The 20,486-nt window shown below is 36.2% G+C and overlaps 1 protein-coding gene across 1 annotated transcript in view; it reads left to right on the top strand.

The window, feature by feature from the left end:
- The window catches only part of LOC149076932 (uncharacterized), a 90,949-nt gene extending 83,392 nt beyond the window's left edge, over positions 1 to 7,557 (top strand). Inside the window, exons 26-28 of the mRNA XM_089244655.1 lie at positions 1,685 to 1,879; positions 2,807 to 2,922; positions 3,294 to 7,557. Of these exons, the coding sequence (XP_089100781.1) occupies positions 1,685 to 1,879; positions 2,807 to 2,922; positions 3,294 to 3,609 (627 nt within the window). The 3' untranslated portion in view covers positions 3,610 to 7,557. The remainder of the gene's footprint in view (positions 1 to 1,684; positions 1,880 to 2,806; positions 2,923 to 3,293) is intronic.
- The last annotated feature ends 12,929 nt before the right edge of the window (positions 7,558 to 20,486 follow it).

Raw genomic sequence — 20,486 nt, 5'->3', positions numbered from 1 at the left:
CCCATCAACAGATTTGGGTGTAACTTTATGAGCATAACATAGAATGCTTTGAATTTAAATTGTGCCATCATTATCTGAATGTACAGCGAAAATAACAAAATATTTCATTGATAGAATTTTTTGCAATCGTGTTTTGAATATGACATGAATTTTGCTTTAAATTTGACATAAAAATGACTTTTTTGGGAAAGAAAAAAAAGACAGGTAGCCCCCCCCCCCCCCAAAACCATAGGCAGTTCTAAAAAAGGTTCGAAAAAATATCGTTGGAGAGGGGTTTGTCGTTATTGTGAGATTTCAATGTATATCGAAATCGAGGTTGTTTTTTTAAAGGGTCGACCATCAAAGAATTTCGTATCACGCGCGCACGCACACACACACACACTCTATCGAATATTGTCAATTTAAGGCATTGCTCCAGAAAAGGGAACGGTACCATATCGGAGAGAGCTTTAAAAGCCAATGGTGATGAGATACCCAATTCAATGTAATTAATAGAAATATACATCAATAGAGCTTGTAATGGTTCTCTTACACTTGCCATCCATCTCAAAAAAGCATAGAATCCTCTTCTTACTTGGGTTAATTTTTTTGCATTTCATACTGTTGCACAGTGTACTTTTTATTTTATTTTATTTTTTAAGTATTAGTACTAACTAACTAACTGTGTGATGGCTCGGTCCATATCCTACGGGACTTCTAACTGAAAAGCCATAACCGGTTAGAATTAAAATGCAAATGTGAAATAATACATATATGCTCATCCCATACGCATTCCACAATTTCCAAACATTTCAGAGATAGAAATACAAACAAAAACGTGTACATCAGATAAAAAACCCAATCACATATGACTAGTCATCAGAGATTCAATACGCTACCAGCGCGCATACTATAATATAGAGGTTATTGAATTCTGATCACATTGTTAGTCTATTACGTAGTAGGGATTTGCTTCGAGTAATAGGCGGCGAGTAATCTGATAAGATTGAAGTCGCGGATGTGTCCGAGTCTGGAGGTAGGCTAGCAGAAGGTCTAGTCCTGGTGTGCCATATATGTGCATATGGATCTCCATAGAATTTATAAGGTTTTCCATCTTTTTAGTGAGGACTTGCGCTCTAATGATTTGTTTCTTCCATATGTTTATGCAAGATGGATTTACTTGTGGAAAATGAGCATCGCTACGGGCACTGTGTGAAATAGTGCAGTAGGTCCCATTACCGCCACAGTTACAGAATTTGTTGTTGGAGAGTCCGAAGTGTTTTAAATATGTTGGTAATGGGCCGTGTTCTGAAAGAAAAATTGTCTTCTGACGTGACCAGACTATTCATAGTCTGAACTTGTGAAACTACCTTTTGAACCTCTGCTCGAGTGTCCGAATCATTCCATTCCCCATCTTAAACCATCTTAAACCCTTGTTCTTAAACCAATCTTTTAATAATTTTTTGGCAAAGGATTTCGGTTCGGTAACGGAAAGTCTGTCAGCATTTAAGTATTAGTACTACATTTGGGTATTACACTGATAGCGCAATTAAAGCAAATCCGTTGAATCAGAGTTTGATAACCTAACGCTTCGACTGCTAGAAGAGATCAATATGCCTTTTGTAGGCTATTAAATTTTTGTACTCTGATGTTGTATTTCATAATAGATTTTTCTCTCAATGTTAAGTAAAAAATGGTTTTCTAGCTACGCATGGCAGCTTTGAATCAGCCTTATACCGGGGATATCCACGGAGTGCGAGGAGCCGACTACGAATGCTACCGACAATCCAGAAGAGCCAACTATAGAGGAACGTTCAGAGCATTCCTCGCTTCCAGGGTTCAGAACTTGGACAGCATCGTCCGACACAAGGACTCAGATCTTCCGATCGTCAACATTAAGGTTTGTTCAATAACGATTTTCTCTTTTTGTTTGTTTGTTTGTTTGTTTGTGTGTGTGTGTGTGTGTGTGTGTGTGTGTGTGTGTGTGTGCGTGCGTGCGTGCGTGCGTGCGTGCGTGCGTGCGTGCGTGCGTGCGTGCATATATATATATATATATCGCAACTTCGAGACGTATATCTCTCAATAACATAAAATACAAAGCCACAACAGGCAAAATGCCCAGCGAGGTGGCTGAGACCAAGATGCCCATACTCTGCAGCTGGGAAAATTAACTATTAAGAATTCTACGCTGCTCAAAAAATTGCCCTGGAACTGCAAGAGCTTATGTCACAACTTATAGTAGACACTGTTCCAGGGAATGAAACATACAGGGTGGTCATAAAATAACTTTGCCGATGTACAAGACCCAAGTGGCCGCAAAAATCAACTAATGCTAATGAAGTTCAACACATAGGCATTTCAGTGTATGTGCTCCAGAATGATATGTGAAACAAAAATCTATCATTCGCGGTTACGGTTACAGCAACAAAATTTTGAGAAAAAAAATTCGAATAATACTCACTTTTATGCAATGCAATATAATCTGCGCAGTACCTGTAGCACAATAAACGACAGCGCAGGACGCAGACAAAGAAAAAAGATCTCACCAAGGGGTTGGTGCGCTAACCGCTCGGTCAGATTTTCAGGAAGTCCCCGAGAGATAGGTTTTGTTTCTCGTCTCATTCGGGAGAGCATACTCTGAAACACGTATATCTCGAATTCCCTTAGCATAAGTAGATTTTTGCGGCCACTAGGGCTCGTATATCGGCATAGTTATTTTATGACCACACTGTAAACAATATCGTATTTACAATTTATCTGTGATTTAAATGTTAAGAGCATCTCACATGTTAATTTTCCAGTACAACTGATTTTAATTTTTGTTCAGGGTGAAGTTCTTTTCAATTCTTGGAGGGATCTTTTCGCTGGAACTGGAGCTCCTTTCTCGTATCCACCAAGAATATATTCGTTTGACGGACGCAATGTGCTGACCGATAATTCCTGGTAAGTTCGGCTGAAAAGAATAACTTTCTTAATGTACCATTAAAAAATAATTCAGTAGCCATATGTCCAAAGCCTTCCAAATTAGCAATTTCAAGCTATAAAAACAGGGTTTTTTATTTTTTTTCAGCAGCGACCTAAAGTCAACAACACGATTAGTTTTGCGATCCGTGGGACTGTTTGTTCTTCCAAATTTCCCCCGGGAATCAAATTGAGTCGAGACCCATAGCTCAAGAGCCCTAACTGTTAGGGGGATTCGAACGACCCATCTCGGAAGCTCTGCGACCAAAGTTGGGATTGCGACCCATAGGTTAAGAACCCCTGCTATAAAATGAGAAATCATAGTTGACCGTTTTCGTTCCGTTTAATTCCAGGGGAAAGAAGATGGTATGGCACGGATCCGATAGGCTAGGAATCAGGGAGATGGAAGCCTATTGCGACGCTTGGCATTCGGAAAGTCCGGCCAAGGTCGGCCTGGCGAGCTCGCTGTTGAGGAACCGACTGCTGGACCAGGAGAAACATTCCTGCGACCAGAACTTTATCGTACTGTGCATCGAGGCTACCAGCCAAGACGATTTTCGCAGGAGGAAGAAGAGGGGATCGAGCCACTCGCCTCTAGAGACGACGACGGATCGCATGCTGACCCGTGCCGAGTACGCGAGATACATCAAGGCTGCCATGAATTCATGAAAGAACTGTGGTCGTGGTTTGTATTTAAATATCAAAGACATTACGGTTACCATAACTATTATGCATTCTTATTATTATTATTTGCATGGTATCCAACAAAGTAAACGTAGATATTGCATTCGTACATGCCCTTCCTCTAAGTCACGTCCCTGAAAAGAGAAATATCATTGATAAATATGTGGTGTATGTCCTTTTTTGATTTCTAAAAACAATTTTGTATGTTGTGAAAATAATTTTTATCAGGTACTTTATATTTGGTAAATTTTTAAATCGTTTTTGTTTTGGAATTTACATATAGTTAGTCTATTATATTATCTTCGTAATGTCTAATGGGTATTAGGGGCCGTTCAAGAATTACGTCAGCAGATTTTTAGCCATTTTTGACCCCCCCCACTTGTCAGCAAAACTCTGCCGCCCCCATTGTCAATAAAATTTCGTCATCTCTGTACGGGGAGGGGGGGGGGTGAGTACAAGCCCCCACAGGTAATCAAAAAAAAAAATTTTAATATTAAAAAAAATTACAATTTCGGAAGAAAATACTTTTATATATGATTACAATTAATTAATCAATTTCTGTTAATTTCAGTGCTATTTCAAGGCTAAGAACTCAAGATTTCTCTTTAAGGTCGGGATTACACTATAAATGTTTGATAAAAGCTCTTTTATATTGCAAAACTCGAAAAATGCAAGCAATAATCGTACTGGTTATATTCGCGCGAATGCAACTGATAGTCTCATTGGTTGCATTTTTAAAGTTTTATAAAAAGTTTCATAAAACTTTTATAGTGTAATTAATCCCGGCCTAAGAAACTCAATGCTAACCACCCTCTAAGCCATATATGCTAAGCCCATGACCCTCAGAGTTATTTGGTGTGGCCCGCCAACTCAAAACTAATTTAAATAAGTAAAAATGAAGTAAGAGGCACATCTCTACAGATCGCTTAAATGATCCGTGGCACAATTCCAGAGCATTTAAGCGGCCCCAGCACATTTTCAGATCACTCAAGTAGGTTCGTGGCACATTCACAGATTACTCACAGTTCCAGAACTCTTAAGCGGTCCGTGGCACATATAGGAATCCTTCAAGTCCCATGTGGCACAGTTTTAGAGCATTTAAGCGGTCCGCAGTGCAGTTCTGCATCACTCGAGTTATCTGCGGTACATTCCCAGTTTACATAAGTGATCCCCGGCATAATTACGGATCACTTGAGGGTCACGCGGCACAGTTCCAGAGCACTTAAGCAGCCCGTGACACATTCCCCGATCACTTGAAGGATTCGCGGAACATTTAGAGATCACTAACGTAGCTCTATAGAGGACATCAATTGGGGAATCAGAGCCGTCTTAAGGGCATCATGGGCCCCCGGGCCAAGTGATTTTTCTGAGTCCCCGCCTGGCCAATTTTCGAAAATTTCAACCAGTTCTCGTTTTTGTGAGGCCCTTCTTCTCTTGTGGCTCCCGGGCCGTGCACGGGTGGGCCCATGCGTTAAGACGGCACTGGAGGGGGGGGGGGGAATGTTAGTTCAGGTGCTCACAAACTAGGGTAGTTTTTTTCTCGTTTTTGGCACATCCAGTAAAGGTGTCATTAAGAATATTTCATATTTTTACAAAGGGTGGTTGATGACGTAAACATAATCCAAACTTCCCCCTTTTCATCAAAAGTCAGCAAATCCGAAACCCCCTCCCTCTCCATCGATGATGATGTAATACTTGCGCGTCCCCTTACACTACTCATAATTTACCCCATTGCAATTGATAAAGATCCCTAATAGATTAAATTAGATATAGCCTACGGGGTGTCCCATGAATTCGTAAAAAATTTAAAAATTCATAAAAATTATAGGAATTGGTATTTGAATGCCCCGTTCGCAAAAAGAAAAGTTAAATCACGAAGGGGGATTTTAGTTGATGCATGAGAGAGCGTAGGAAAAAATTTAGTTCAAATTTTTGTTAATAGAGGAAGCTGCGCAAAAACAAATCATTTGAAATATGCAAATCAGAGTCCTATAAAATGCAGGTGTTCGATTAATTGCTCGTTTCTGAATTTTCCTGGTACTGTCGTTAGCATGGGGTTTTCATTGTGATGTAGACTTTGATGGGCACTGTTGGTGAAGTCGTTTTACTTCAGCCACGAACCACCGGCTGAAGCTTTACGAGCGTTGCGGACTCAGAAGAGATAGAAGAAAGGTTCTATGGAAATTTTCTGTGATTTCCTTTAGTGCAGCCTGCTCTATTGTGAAAAAATTGAAATAATTTCTTTTTCTGTGCCAAAACAAAAATTCCCCTTTCGTGAGGATAACGTTTTTTGCAAACTGTATTCAAAAATATGCCAATTCCTCCAATTTTATGAATTTTTAAACTTTTTACGATTTTATGGGACATCCTGCGTACAGGTTGGTTACAATTAAATTGAAGCTGCTCAGAAGCGTCTAGAACAGCGATTCACAACCTTTTTTTTGATTCGCGAAGCCCTTTTCTAGTAAAAATATTCTACGGCGAATCCTTCATCAAAATTACTGATTTATTTTTACTATTTAAAAATGTTTGTAATTATTATTTTTTCAATTTTATTGTTTTTTTATTTTTCTCAAGTGGCCGTGGAGCCCGTGGAGAGTGCACAAGGAGCCCTAAGGGCTCCGTGAAGCACCGGTTGAGAATCGCTGGTGTAGAAGAAGTTGTTTGCAGGGGATGTAGTCAAATTTCGTATACGTGCTATCAGTTTCTGTTCTGGACATTTTTCAAGTGTAAGCGAATGATATTTTGGGGACAAAAGATCACCCCCTGCCTTTTAGTTGGTGCCCTAACCCCCCCCCCCCCTGTTTAGTTGGCGCCTTCTACGGCAGCTCAGTTCGCAGGATTCAAGATCCTGCCCTGCGTGCTATTCAGGTGTGATGGGGGTTAATTCCAATTCTCACCAGCAGGTCAAAATATAGCATTTTAATGATGGCAATGACACCGGGGCATGGCCTTTCTTTCTTTTCTTTTTCTTACTAAAAACTAATTTTTGACCACTTCTTAAGTGATTGCTATCGTGACAGTGTCACATTTACACCTGGTGGTAGAAATTTTATCTATTTTCCCCCGCTTTTCTAATCTCTTCCGCATTAAATAGCACGTAAACGTAATAAAAATTCAAGTTTCATCTGCATTTGTTAAAACTACCTTCAGATGCCTCTGAGAATATAGTCGATTTAATTACAACTACCATTCAGAACATTTTCATACGACTCCAACTTGAAATACTGTATTTTCCCATGATTTCCATTTTCATCAATTCAAAATTCGCCAAACCGGTTCCAATTTGAGCCAATAAAAGTTTGTTTTGCAACTGATATTTCAAAACCAGGCTTCGTTTCGCGCTTTCAGAAGATGTTTTATCAGGTACTTACCAGGTTCAGACTTGCCTGGTAAGTATTATAAATATCCTAAAATTTCATATCCATTGGCACAAACACCGACTTCTTTTGAGAGCCATCGATCGATAATATCACTGGAAATAAGCAATGATCCGAGGCGATTTTTTCTAGAAAGAAACGGTTGGCAACAAAAGGTGTTATCATGATATTTAAGCTCAATTATTCATGTATTGTTCATTTATTCATTATTTCGAGACATATCCTTCTCCCATATGAGCCTTATTGACCCAACATTAGACTAATATAAATGTTTCTATGATATTAAAAAAAAGAAGACAAAAGAGAAACATTTCTTAGCTAATATTACATAGAAAACATTTCAGAAAATGTGTGTGAGTGCAGAAAAGTGTATGCGTGTTGTTTTTTAAATTTTATGTACGGTTTTTTATTCTACACGTAAAAGAAAAGTTGATGTTGTGTGTATTTTAGAGTTGTACTTGTATTGGAAAAAAAAAATCATGCTGTATTAGGCAACATGGCGTTATGATTGTTTACGTCATCAAAACACGAAAAAAACATGTTTTGAAGCAATAAAAATGAATTACGTAACCTTTATATCATGTGTGAAATGATATATATATATATTTTTAATTAGTATTGTTAATTTAATTTAGCTTTTGAACTTGTAAGGGGAAAATACATTCTTTGATTTGCCAATCGATTTATATTCGGAAAAATGGGGGTTTAAAAATATTCAATGTACAGGATGATTCATAAATTCTTGAGTAGTTTAAAAATTCATAAAAACTGATGTTTGTTATGCTGGTGCTGTCATTCGTATTCCATATTTTGAATCAAAGAATGCAAACATCTGAATTTTCATGTTATGTAAGTATCGTGTGGAACGTCTGTCTACGGAATGGGAAAAGCACATACGCCAGTTGATGAATTTTATATAAACTTTTTTTAAATACGTCACTTTCCCCCCATCCTCTATACAAGATGAAAGTTACCTATTCTGCCAAACGATCAGGGGGTGATAGACGAACCCAACTGAAACATGCAACACCCTACCAACCCCGTCGTATATTGAACCGTTTGAGTTATGGTGGATTATGGAAGAAAAATGCGTCAAGTATGAAAAAATACAAATTTGTGAAGTTTCGGAAAAACCAATGCAAAAACTAAATATATGTTTGGAAAAAAAAAAATTTTGTAAGATGTCACAATCTTCATCGAAATACCTGGATTTAATGGCGAGCTACAAGCGCTGAAAGATTGACAACGTTCAAAATCGAATGGTCGAAAAAAAATTTTAGCTGCAATCGGTCAAATTTACCAAAAACTTGTCCATTCCACCAGCTTTCTAAAGAGCTTGAAATAAATCATATTGGTGATACTGCTACTGAACCAAACATGCACCTCATACATATTCCTCTGCGGAACTTCTAACGAATTGGTACATGTCGGAATGTATGTGTGTGTGTGTGTAGCAAGCCTGACGTGAAGTTTGTTTCTGTGTAATGCTTTTTCTGTGGAGTGCTTCCATCTGCCGTCAATTTTTCTAACTATGAGTGAAGTGTAAATATGCCTATTCTACCATTGTAGGCCTGATGAATGATTGTATTGTTGTAAGCCTATTGCTCTCTGTGGCGAGACTTTTTAACGGCTCGCATTCACTCCTCGAAGTCAGAACCGAAGAAAAAACCAACTTCAACCGACCACCACTATGTCGACGGTGGGGACCACCATATTGGTGCTGCTACTACTACTACCACTAAACCAGACATGCACCTCGTCAATATTCCTCCGTGGAACTTCTAACGAATTGGTACATGTTGGAATGTGTGTGCGTGTGAACCTTCCGTGAAGTTTGTTTCTGTGTAATGTTTGTTATGTGCAGTGCTGCAACCTGCCATCAATTTTTTTAACTATGCATGAAGTGCAATGATTGAATAGTGTACCGCGTTGTAGGCCTGATGCTCTCTGCGGCGAGACTTTTTAACGGGGAGATCGGCTCACATTTGTACCTCGAAGTTGTGAACCACAGAAAACCAATTTCAGCCGACCACCACTGTGGATCATATTGGTGCCGTAGTTCAGGGGAAATTTAGCCTGTTACCAACTAAAGATTGCTATAACCCTTATACTAACCTTTTGTTACTAACAAATTACCGACAACTGCGAACGTCAATCTTAGAGAAAAAAAAGAAACTGATCAAATAAATTCAAACGGTTCCATAGAAATCCAGTTTTTTCGTGTGTGTTCAATGGAAAATTTTGCTATTCGTAGATTAGCCCTTTTCGAAATTTACAACTCTATTAAATTTTCAACCCCACCTTCGAACTCCCATATGGTGAGAAACGTTGGTCTAGCAGGAATTAGAAAGAAAAAAAACCGTCTGAAAGAAACATTAAAGAGGAACAACCGCGAAATTGATCCATGAAGTGTCTCAGTCCATCTTCTCCCACATAAAAAAAAACAAAAAAGACAGACTTCCTCTTCTCCGCTCTATTACTCGAGATTTCTCTCCATTAGCACACAGTCCATCAATGTTTCCGTACAACATTACAACTAATTCTGCCACATGGGGGTTTCATGTAATAAGGGGGAGTGGAGTATTGGGAAATATATTAGAAGTCAGTTACATACACCCCATTTCCTTTTACACCCCCGTTTCTTACCCTACACTTGATGATCATTGCAATTGCAGTGGTTTTCCTCTCATCCTCTCAATTGTCTCAGCGGTAAATGTTACATGTTGAGTACATCACAATTCATCTCCATTGGTGTCATGAGTGGCTAGGGTTTTACCCTGTCATTTTTTTTTTTTTCGCCTTCAAGCCTTACCCTAATAAAGCCACACACCTCGTATGACCGATACGGGGCAATTTTACTTTTCCTCCTAGTTTTTTTCTTAAGAAAAAAAAAAAGGTTTTCTCCTCCATCGGTTTATCATCCCCGTAGTGTTTTGATTAAGCAATTCTCCGGCAGCGGACGTGTGTCTCAAATAGAATTTTCAACAAGCAGCGCCTCGGTAATTACAGGGGCTCTATGACTCGACTAGTTGGTTGGGCGGCTAAAAATATACAAGAAAAAAAAAATTGGAGAAAAAGAGAGAGAAAATACTCTCTTCTATGTGACCAACGTGTATTTCTTGCGGACCTAGTAGTATTTCTCAAGCCAGGACGTATATATACAGTGGAGCTGTAATGCTTTTTTTGCCTCTTTCGAGAAATCTTCAGATCCCTGCATAGTACAGTATTAAAAAAAAAAAATCCTTTGTCTTCTCTAAACTGCCTTCCTTCATCTTTTTTTCTGCTCTAAAATCTTAATCTGCACCTTCACATCCTAGAGTTTTATCATCCAATGGTCACGATTTTCTGCTCTAGAAATATTTTCGGGGGACTATTCACAAAATTACTAGTGAAAGACAGATTTTTAACAATTATACACTTTAACCTCGATGTAACGATACTGTGCGAACCATTAAAATATATCGTTGTAGAGAGGTTATCGTTATATCGAGAGGTAGCATTATAATTAGGCGCCACCAAATTTAAGCTGTCGTTGGCATCTCTTCTGAATTTGCGTTGTTGGCACCACCACAAAATTCATTTGCGGGTGTTTATTCACAGCAAAAAATGCAACTGATCAGTTGATTGGCGAAATTCAGTTGTTTCACACTGTGAAATGGTTTGCCACACATCACTTTTGCGTACCGCAAATAAAGTAGCCTTACAGCAACTTCTTAAACACTTTTAAAGTGTAGATAGTGCAAAATACCGATGTTATTAAATATTCTCGAAAGGACAAAAACTGGTGAGGAATTCAAAAATATATTGAAGGAGATTTCGGTTGAAATATGAATAAATATCGTTATAGCGGTGTCAAAATCTCTTAAAATGATGTCTTTATAGAGAGACAGGGGAGAATCTATAGAACATTCTTGCTGTTAGATGGCTGTAGTTTCTGCTGCTACAAATGGGAATCTATGACAGACACCAAGATTTCCTGGGGGTCAAGGACAAAAAATATTTTAGAGTCACTGCTCTAGCTCATGGTCCTTATACGTTTTCTCTTAATTCCACATATAAGTATAAATTAAGGGAAAATTTATACAAAAGGCCCACAAAAATTCCCGTAAGGAATCGGTTTGAGACCCTAAAAAACCACATTATACTTTATAGAATATAGTATGATAAATAGCTATTTAATGTGTGTGATCACATCTATTTCAGAGCCTAAAAATTAGTAAGGGCCTCAACCGGAACCTCTCTACCGGGCTGGATACTGATTTCCCAATGTAAGAAAACTAAAAAAAAAAGAGTCGAGAGAGAGAACCAAAGGCTTTTATGCTAGAGCCCTGACAAACTTTCACAGTGATCTCGATCAGGGCCTTAACTTTCGGGAATTTTATAACGGTGTTCTTTGCTCACACCTAAAATTACCGCCCCCTAAATTTTGCCACCTGGAGCAGTTGCCCCCTCCTTAGTTACGGTCCTGATCTCGATAATTCGAGTCTCGGAAGTTCGAAGTTCCGGATATATAATCCGAGGGGTGATAGAATTTTCTAAAATATCTCCCCCTTTCTGTTTTTCCGCCACGACCACACTTTAATTTTGTTTGATTCTTCAAACGAATGAGAATAATTTCAGTTTTAAGGGGGTCTTGATCCCTAGGCTGAGATATTCGGTGGACGCCCCCCCTCCCCCCCCCCAAAAATTTTTCAGTCTCCACCATAGTAAATTTATAATGTATAAAAAAACCATTCATATATACAAGATGTCCCGTAAGTGCTAAGACGGCATTTATCTCATCAACCGCCCGTCATAGAGGCATGATTCCAATTTAAAAAATGCTCAAAAGGCATTCACCAATTTCCCTGTACCAGATTTATCGGTGAAAATACAGTGTGTCACAACATAAAAAAAAAATCTAAATTTTTTTAAGATCCCCTTGTCGTCTAACTTCCGATTAGAAAGTTTTTGCGTTGTATCTATCTCCTGAGACCAACAGAAAAAAATTCCATGATTCTAAGTGCAATATTCGCTGAGATATTTGAATTCAAAAATCGGAGAAAAGTTATGAAAGAACAGCAATAACTAACAGACACAACGCTCCTTTTCCTCATTTATGCTGTCCTTTCCCCAACTTTTCGCCACTTTTTCAATTCGAATATCTCAGTGAATATTGAACTTAAAAACTTGGAAGTTTTTTTGTTGGGCTCAGGTGATATATATAAAGGGCAACAACTTTCTAATTGGGAAAAATTAGAAAGAGGACAAGGGTACCGAATAAAAATTTAGACTTTTTTTTTTATATTTTGTTACACACACTATATTTTCACTCTCAAAACTGGTAAAGGGTAAGGCTGCATTAGCACTTACAGGACACCCTGCATATTGTTTCAGCAATATTAGAGACGTTTTTAGCCTCCCAAGTAAGGAGACCATCGGTCTTGGCAGCTCTAATATTAATGACCTAAGCAGTTGAATTAAGAACATAATATGTAATAGTAGGTATAGCCCTCTCCCCCCAACCCAATTTATATTATTTTTTCGGATAATTCCGAATTTTCAGCAATTCAAGGTTGCTTCAGACCCGTTCACTTCGGTTTATAGAGACTGTAGCGTACCTTAAAGAGGCCATGACCAACACAAAAATCCATAATTGATTGAAATAGTACAATTCATTGAACTTTCATTGTCATCTCACAATTCATATACTAAAAAGAAATGCGATAAAACCAACTAAGAATTCTTGAAGAAGAGACAAATTATTGAATTTTGGTTGGAAAAAAAAAAATATATATATATATATATATATATATATATATATATATATATATATATTCTGATTTATATGACGTCAATAATTTTTGTTATTTTTATATATGATACGGTTTTTATGTCTGGTCCCCCTTTGAAGTTCCATCGGTCAGCGGCTTGGGTGGTAAAGACAGAAGAAGAAGAAAAAAAAATGTCTGCGGTTCCGCTTTGCCCCTCACCAACTGCTCGATACCGCGTTTTGTTCAATCTACTATATACGCTGCTTCCAAGCCTATAAAAATCAAGAAAGAACAAGAAAAGAAAATTATTATTTTTATTATTATTTTTTGTTTCCGTCTAAGGCCCCCAGGGCACAACTCTGGCGACTAAACATCCATTTTTCTTGACGCGTAGCAGCGAGAAAATTATATGTCTCTCAGAAAAATACGCGCGAAGAGGGTGTACACCAATCAAGGAAAATGTTTTAAGGGAGAGAGAGAGAGAGAGAGAGAGAGACGTACGCAGTGTGTTGTGGAGGGGGGGGGGAGAGGTACGAAGAGGTTCGTTTTTCGCTAAAATTATATGCCCTCCATTTTCCTACCTTAAGTAAGAAGAGCAGTGTAATAAAGGACAAAAACACGCGATGATTGCCGTTTGTAAGGGGGAAAAAGGAATTCTTTAGGGAAAAATAACATTTGGAATTTTTCCCTCAGCTTATTACAGTGAAATCTCAATATAACGATACTCTGCAGACCACAGAGAAATATCGTTGTTCAGGGCGATGTTGATTCGTTATATCGAGTTGCCGTGGTTTACTATTAGATTATTGGTCTGATATATCCAGTTATTACGCATAATAGCCTGTTAGTATGCATAATAACCGGTTAACTATGCATAATCGCCGACCATTTGGATAAGTCTGATAAATTTCCTTAAAATTATCACTTTTACTCGCGATTATGCATAATACCCAAGTGCCGTTATTAAACATGATAAATTTTTGGTTAATATTTGGTAATTTGGTAATAAATAATAAATTTTGTAAATAAAAAATATATATATTAGGTAAATATGATGAATCGGTTCCTCATGATCAGATTTATTATCTATTCAGATGAGCATACTGTGAGCATTGTGATGAGTATTGTGAGTTAGAGTCTGAACCGAATATAATGATCTCTGATTTAACAAATTTTGAAATCGTACCTCGATATGACGAACTCTCATTTAACAAATTCTTTGATTTAAGACATTTTTACAAGTTTTTGTGCGTATGCAATCAGACCCCCTTTATCTGAGGGTCTATCTCTATCCATCTACAGTCGGACGCCGATATAATTCGATATAATTAATATATTTGATAAATTCCACAATCAAACTTCGATATAACGAACCCCCTATTTGACAAATTTTACAATTGTAGCCCGATATAATATATTATCTCTCATTTGACAAACTTAACTATAACGAACGACGCTTAGGTATTATATGTAAAAGTTAAAAATTTATCAAATTTACTAAGACGATTGGTGGTTATACATAATAACCAGTTTGTTTCCAATAAAATCGCAATTTTTTAAAGAAAAACTCTGGGCCATGATGAGTATTTGTTTAGTATCATCTATGGCATCCCGATGTACGAGTGAAGGTTGAGTGTGATAATGTGATCAATTAGCATCAATTATGATCAATGTATGTTATCCATTAGTTCCTGTGGAGATGTGTCTGGTAACTTCCGGGGTAAAGATGTACTTCCAGTCGCATTTCTTTTCTAAACTTTTCGGCATCAAGTCCCGTTTACATGTGCAATATTGCGGTAGCATTCGGTGTTCTAGAACCCCCTTGACGACTTTTTTCCCTCGTAGGGAAAAAAATGGAGATCAGGAGTTGCCCCTTTTTTCTTGGGATGCCTTTTCTTGCTTGGAGGAGTGTAACCTCCTTTGCTCTAAACCAGTGTTTTCCAAAGTGGGCGATGGAATAGTCCAAGGGGGCGATAGAACCTACTGATTTAACATACGATCCTATGGGTTTACGTGAGTTGGGGGGCGATGAGAGGAAAAAACTTCTGATGAAGGGGGCGATGGAACAAAAAGTTTGGGAGACCATGCTCTAAACCTTTGAGCGGCGAATTGAACCGGTTGACCCACGTGAGCCTCTGACGATATCTGAAAAGTGGGGGATGAAGTGCCGGTCCATGTAAACGGATTTTGGTGGAAATCCCTGAAGCATGTTTTAAACCCACTTTTCCATTTCCCGTGTAAACGGAGCTTTAGAAAGGTTTGAAATGACTCCCAAAAATTGTCATCCATCTCTATACCAACCATGGCTTCCATGCATTGCTGTATTTAATTGGCAGAGCGATGATGGAGGGGTATTAGCTGTTAAAATCTCATCTACAGCATCCCGATATACGAATGAAGGCTCAAATATTTAGTGCGAACCACACTTTTTATGTCAATTGGTCGATTTGTTATAAGTTTTTGGAATGTGTCCTGAACTGTTCGTCCACCCTGTATAATGAGCCTAATACACCTGTAATTAAAATCGCACCTAGAAACAACAAAATCTGTATCTATAGCAGATCTAAAATCAGAAAATATCAAAATAATTCGATTGCAGAACCTCATTCCGGAATCAGGAATGACACGACCATTCCTCTGTAATAACACAAAGCCTTTAATAGCCATTTTTGTGTTTGTGACATAGCCCTCCTCCTTTATACTGGGCAAGGACACATATAAACGCGACAGATAAGAAATTGATAAGGCCGTTTATTAGAAATGGGAATAAAATTGGCACTGGAAGAGAGAAAATTATTTACTTCATTCGGCATGATTATATGTTATTGTAACATACCCCCCTATGGGAGTTATATTTCACACTTCCGTCTCTCTAACGAAAATTCTTCAAGGATTTGCGCTCATTTTGAACTCATTCATCACATACATACATACAGCACATATAAATGACCACCTGAGAACACGAAACTGATGGATCACGGTATCCCTCCGCCTAAATTTTTATTTTCTGTTTTCTTGACTATACACGAAAGTACCTTGTCACGACGTGCCGTGAAGGACGGAAAGATATTCAAGACTAAATATGATTATACCTATAACTGAACATCGACATATCAGTTGCTGGCAAAATGATATTATCACTGTCACTAAATTGGTCAATACTCCAAAGGAACTATATAATATCCTTTTCAGACCCGACCATTCATTTTTTGGAGTTTTCAAAATGTTTTTATATTTTTGACACTCAAAAACGCATTAAAAACATAAATGTCAACAAATCTTCCTTTTATGTCAAATTTCTTTTTCAAATGATCTATTTTTTTTTTGTGAAGATATATAAAATTCTACATTGGGATAAAGTGACCCACACACACATTTTGTGGCACCAGGGTCTGGAAGGGATATAGGTATTTTTGGAGTATTGTCCAATTGATAACTAGGTCACAATGACCTCGGTTGTAACAGCACCTCTGCTATAACGCCAATAAATTAGCAGTTCTGGCTGATTCCTATAGAGCAAGGGTCTTTAACCATTCTCGAGCCGCGAGCACTGCCCATATCCATAATCTAGCGAAGAGCACCCTTACAGCAACTTTGACATATGTAGGTTTTTAACAACTTGCTGTTGCAAAGATGAATGTTTTTTTTTCGGAAAGAGAAAATTCAACTGCCTTTGCGAGGAATCGAAATCACGTCCTTTCACTTTCACGGGTGAATGCACTAGACTACACAGGCAATGAATCCCTCAATCTTTCCTTGGAGCTCGTGTGTACTGAAAGAGGACCGTACATGGAAGGCCGGACCTGACCCAGGCCAAGTTCACAATTGTTGACGCTTCCACCAGATGGCAACTTATGTACGTATGCCTGAAATCTGCATAATGTAATGATTGAATGCAAATTTTTACAGGGTGTAAAAATTGCAGCAGGTATTGAAGCGTTGACCAAGTGCTCGTGATCACGAAATCTGGCTTGAGCAATGTGCACTGTTGGTGCTACGGGGAGCAACAGGTTGAAAATGGTTGTCGCAGAGGATAATGGTAATCAGTAGAGTCCAGGTTATATGCGGTTGCATATTTTAGCGCTTTTTTATAGTTGGTGCTTAGAAAATGGATAAAATCGTCCTCCGAAATTTTAGAATAAGTGCATTATTTTGTACTTTTATATTGATTCGCATTATACTGATGTTTTTAAGATTATTTTATCTTTTTGATTCTTAAAATTTAATCAAATTTCTTAAACTTTTTCAGGAAAATATTTACCATTGTAAATATTTTACATTGGTATTACGTATACATTAATATGTATACATATATTTTTTCATTTTTATGAATATTTTTTTTTCTATGCGTATTTTTCATTTTTATGAATATTTTTTTTTCTATGCGTATTTTTCATTTTTATGCATTTTTAAATGCATATTTTTTATCTTACGTATATTTAGTTCAATATACCTATATATGCTCTTTAGGACATATTGAAGAATTTTTAAGGCATATTTTTTTTATTTTATACACATTCTGGTATTTTCAAATACACATATTTTTCTATTTTTTCGTATATTTTTCACTTTTTAGCGCCATATTTCGGCATTATTAGATGGACTTATTTTCATTTTTCACATATATCTTGGATTTCATGCATTTCTTAACATTTTTAAATGGAGATTTCTCCTCAGTTTGGGGAGTATTTCAACATTTTTATAGTGCATATTCCGTTACTTTTTTTTAGAGCATATAATCCGGGCTTTAATAAGCTATAATCATGCTTATAAGTTCAATGAAAACGCAACGGCCTCGGATATAACAGAAAGAATAAGAAATTCTTAGAGTTAAAGCTTATCACATTCGAGCAATGTCTGTTCATATACGGGACATTCCCATATTTTCCAGTAATTTTGCCCTTCCCGACATTTTTGTCAAATAAAAATTGTTCTTGTTTGTGTTTGTTTATGTATGTGCGAGTTTCATTTTTTTTCCTCATATAATTTTTATCTATAATGTTTTGTTTTATTTTACATTTCTCGCCATGCACTAAGAACTTTGTCTTTTTTGTGTTATGTTTTTTCGTTCCTGATCACAGCCTCTGGATGATAAATATGTTTTGTTTTGTTTAAACTAATCTAAATCTCTGTATGTTGTAAATGAATAAATTGATTTGATTTGATTTGATACAGTAAAACCCCTCTTAACGGACACCCCTCAGATGCGGTCACCCCCTTTTTTTTGATGGCCAAATAATAATTTGGCCCCTGATTGTCACCCCTCTTTTACGGACGAATTATTTTGTCCCGCTGGTGTCTGCAAAAGATTTTACTGTATACCAATTTTAAATTTTTATATACATATACGAATACCAATTCGTAAATTAATTATTTACGAATTTATGGGTCACATTGTACGTAAAAATTATACGCAATTTGGTCACGAAATAGGACAGCAGTCAAAATTCACAAAAACGCAATCAAAATATTTTAAAATAACATTTGTTTTTATTAATTCAACATCAACTCAACAACGTATCGAACACCAACAGGGGAAAAAATAATAATAAATTGAATTTAGAAGAAAAAGAATGTTGAAAAAAAAAACAATTTTTAAATTGAAGACAGTAAAGATAAAGAATAGAAATACATACACATAATGTAAATTTTTACAATAATTTTTTTCACCTAAAATTTGACTCGACAATATAATTCGTATAATAGTAATTTACCGGTAAAACAAAAATGCAATAAATCAAAAGTATTGGGAAAAGGGTGAGAAAGAAATTAAAATTTCACGATAGATTTAAAAATTAAAATCAAATGTAAGAAAAAATATAAAATTCAGCTGTAGTTGTTTTTCACTTTCGTAAAATAATGTTGTTTGCCTAAACACAAAAATTGAATTTTTTTTTGTCAAAGAAAGCAGTCATGTATATAGAAAGTAATTAAGATAAACTGTTAAACTTAAATTGCATGAAAACATTCAACTTTTTTATACATGACCCCTGATCAAAAAATTGCAAATGGTGAAATTTACCAATTTACTTTTTATTACCAATTTTGCTCTTCATTGTAGTGAACGAAATAAGAGGAATATGATGAAATTTAGAGGTAACGGAGATTGAAATGCTTGATGCTCGCAACTTTTTACATGATGAAATATAACCCAACCCCGAAAACTTTCAAGACTTCGAAAAATCTAGAAAAGTTACAAGTCAAGAAATTTCCATCAACAATATCTCGTGAGTTTCAATGTAAATTTTGGCAGAATACATTTTTTGCAGTCATAATAGTGCAAGAAGCAAATCTGATTAAATTACATTTTCTCGATTAAGGGGCCGTACATAAAAATTAAATTTCTCATGTAATTTCCCTTAACTATTATTTTACGGAAATTTTTCCTCAGACGAATTTTTCTCTATTTGTTGATTTAATTTTCGGACCAATGATAGAATTTCTATGCCTTTCAGACATTTTTCGTGAAACATCCCGTATATTATAGAAAATATTCGATTTTTATAGAATTTAAAAAATATTTTAATTATTGCTTCAGAATAATGACGATGCTAAGGTTTATAAATACAGTAGATATTCAAATTAATAGCCATCTCTACTCAACCCTAAAGTGATATCCATTTTATAGACGTGGATTGAAATTCTATACCGGGGGGGGGGGCCTAAATTTTATTAATTCAACACTTAATTTACGCTGAACATTTATTCAAAGTCCGAAATCTTCAAGAAAGACGTACTTAAAAAATAATTCCAATTTATACGCGTGTTTGTATTAAGAATTTACGTGCAAAAATTTGCTCAATTTTGTAATGAAATTTACAGTAATTAAATGCAATGAATTATTTTCACCATATTTTGTATAACTTTACAAGAATATGAACGGAGACGGAATGAATATCTCTGTTCAATTGTACACATTTGCAAGAACATAAATATGAAAACATATTACCTCACGTATTATCTCTCTAAAAATATTATGAAAATATACACAGAATTACACAAAATTAATTCATCGTAATTCATTATTTTAATGTAAAACCAATAAACTTTCACACAACTTGCGGATTCCAAATTAATTTTCTCTTTTGATAACTGATATAGGCCTATATCACAAAAAATAATAATTCATATTCCAACTAAATTATCCAAAAAAACAATAATAACTACCCCTCTTTTTTTTTAATTTCCAAAAAAAGAAAAGAAAAATTGTGAATAAATAAATTAATATTAACTACAAAAATAATGAAAATAATTTAGAAGGATTAATCAGATTAGCTGATTACCGTCGTGGGGGAGGATACTAAAGAAGTCATGTATAAGTAAAAAGTCCCCATTAAAAAAGCACGAGAAAACACTTAAAGCATGATTGCGGATCATTAAATTACAATAAGAAATTATTACAACACAAATGATTGTCAATATTATTTTGTGCGTTCATTTTTTTTTTTCCACCAAGCCTGTTTTTTTTCCATTATTTTTTTGCAGAAGCAATTTTTGAGATACTCGTGAAAAAAAATAATAATGGGATAAAATAATAAACAAATCGAGATCTCTCGACAACCATTCATCGAAACAAATAATTACCAAACATAAATAATTTCACTGGAATCGGAGATGCACAGAACTTCCGTCTTTTCATTTACAGGGCATCCTATGAATTCGTAAATAGTTCGTAAATTCATAAAAACTGAAGAAATTTTTATATTTGAATGTGATTTGTGTGATAGTT

Source organism: Pholcus phalangioides, unplaced genomic scaffold (genome assembly GCF_987345545.1).
Source record: "Pholcus phalangioides strain wild (caught in Gottingen) unplaced genomic scaffold, Ppha-v1.0 ptg000015l_1, whole genome shotgun sequence".
In the NCBI taxonomy this organism is placed as follows: Eukaryota; Metazoa; Arthropoda; class Arachnida; order Araneae; family Pholcidae; genus Pholcus; species Pholcus phalangioides.
The sequence above is the reverse complement of the archived record's forward strand: the minus strand, read 5'-3'. Positions and strand labels throughout refer to the sequence as shown.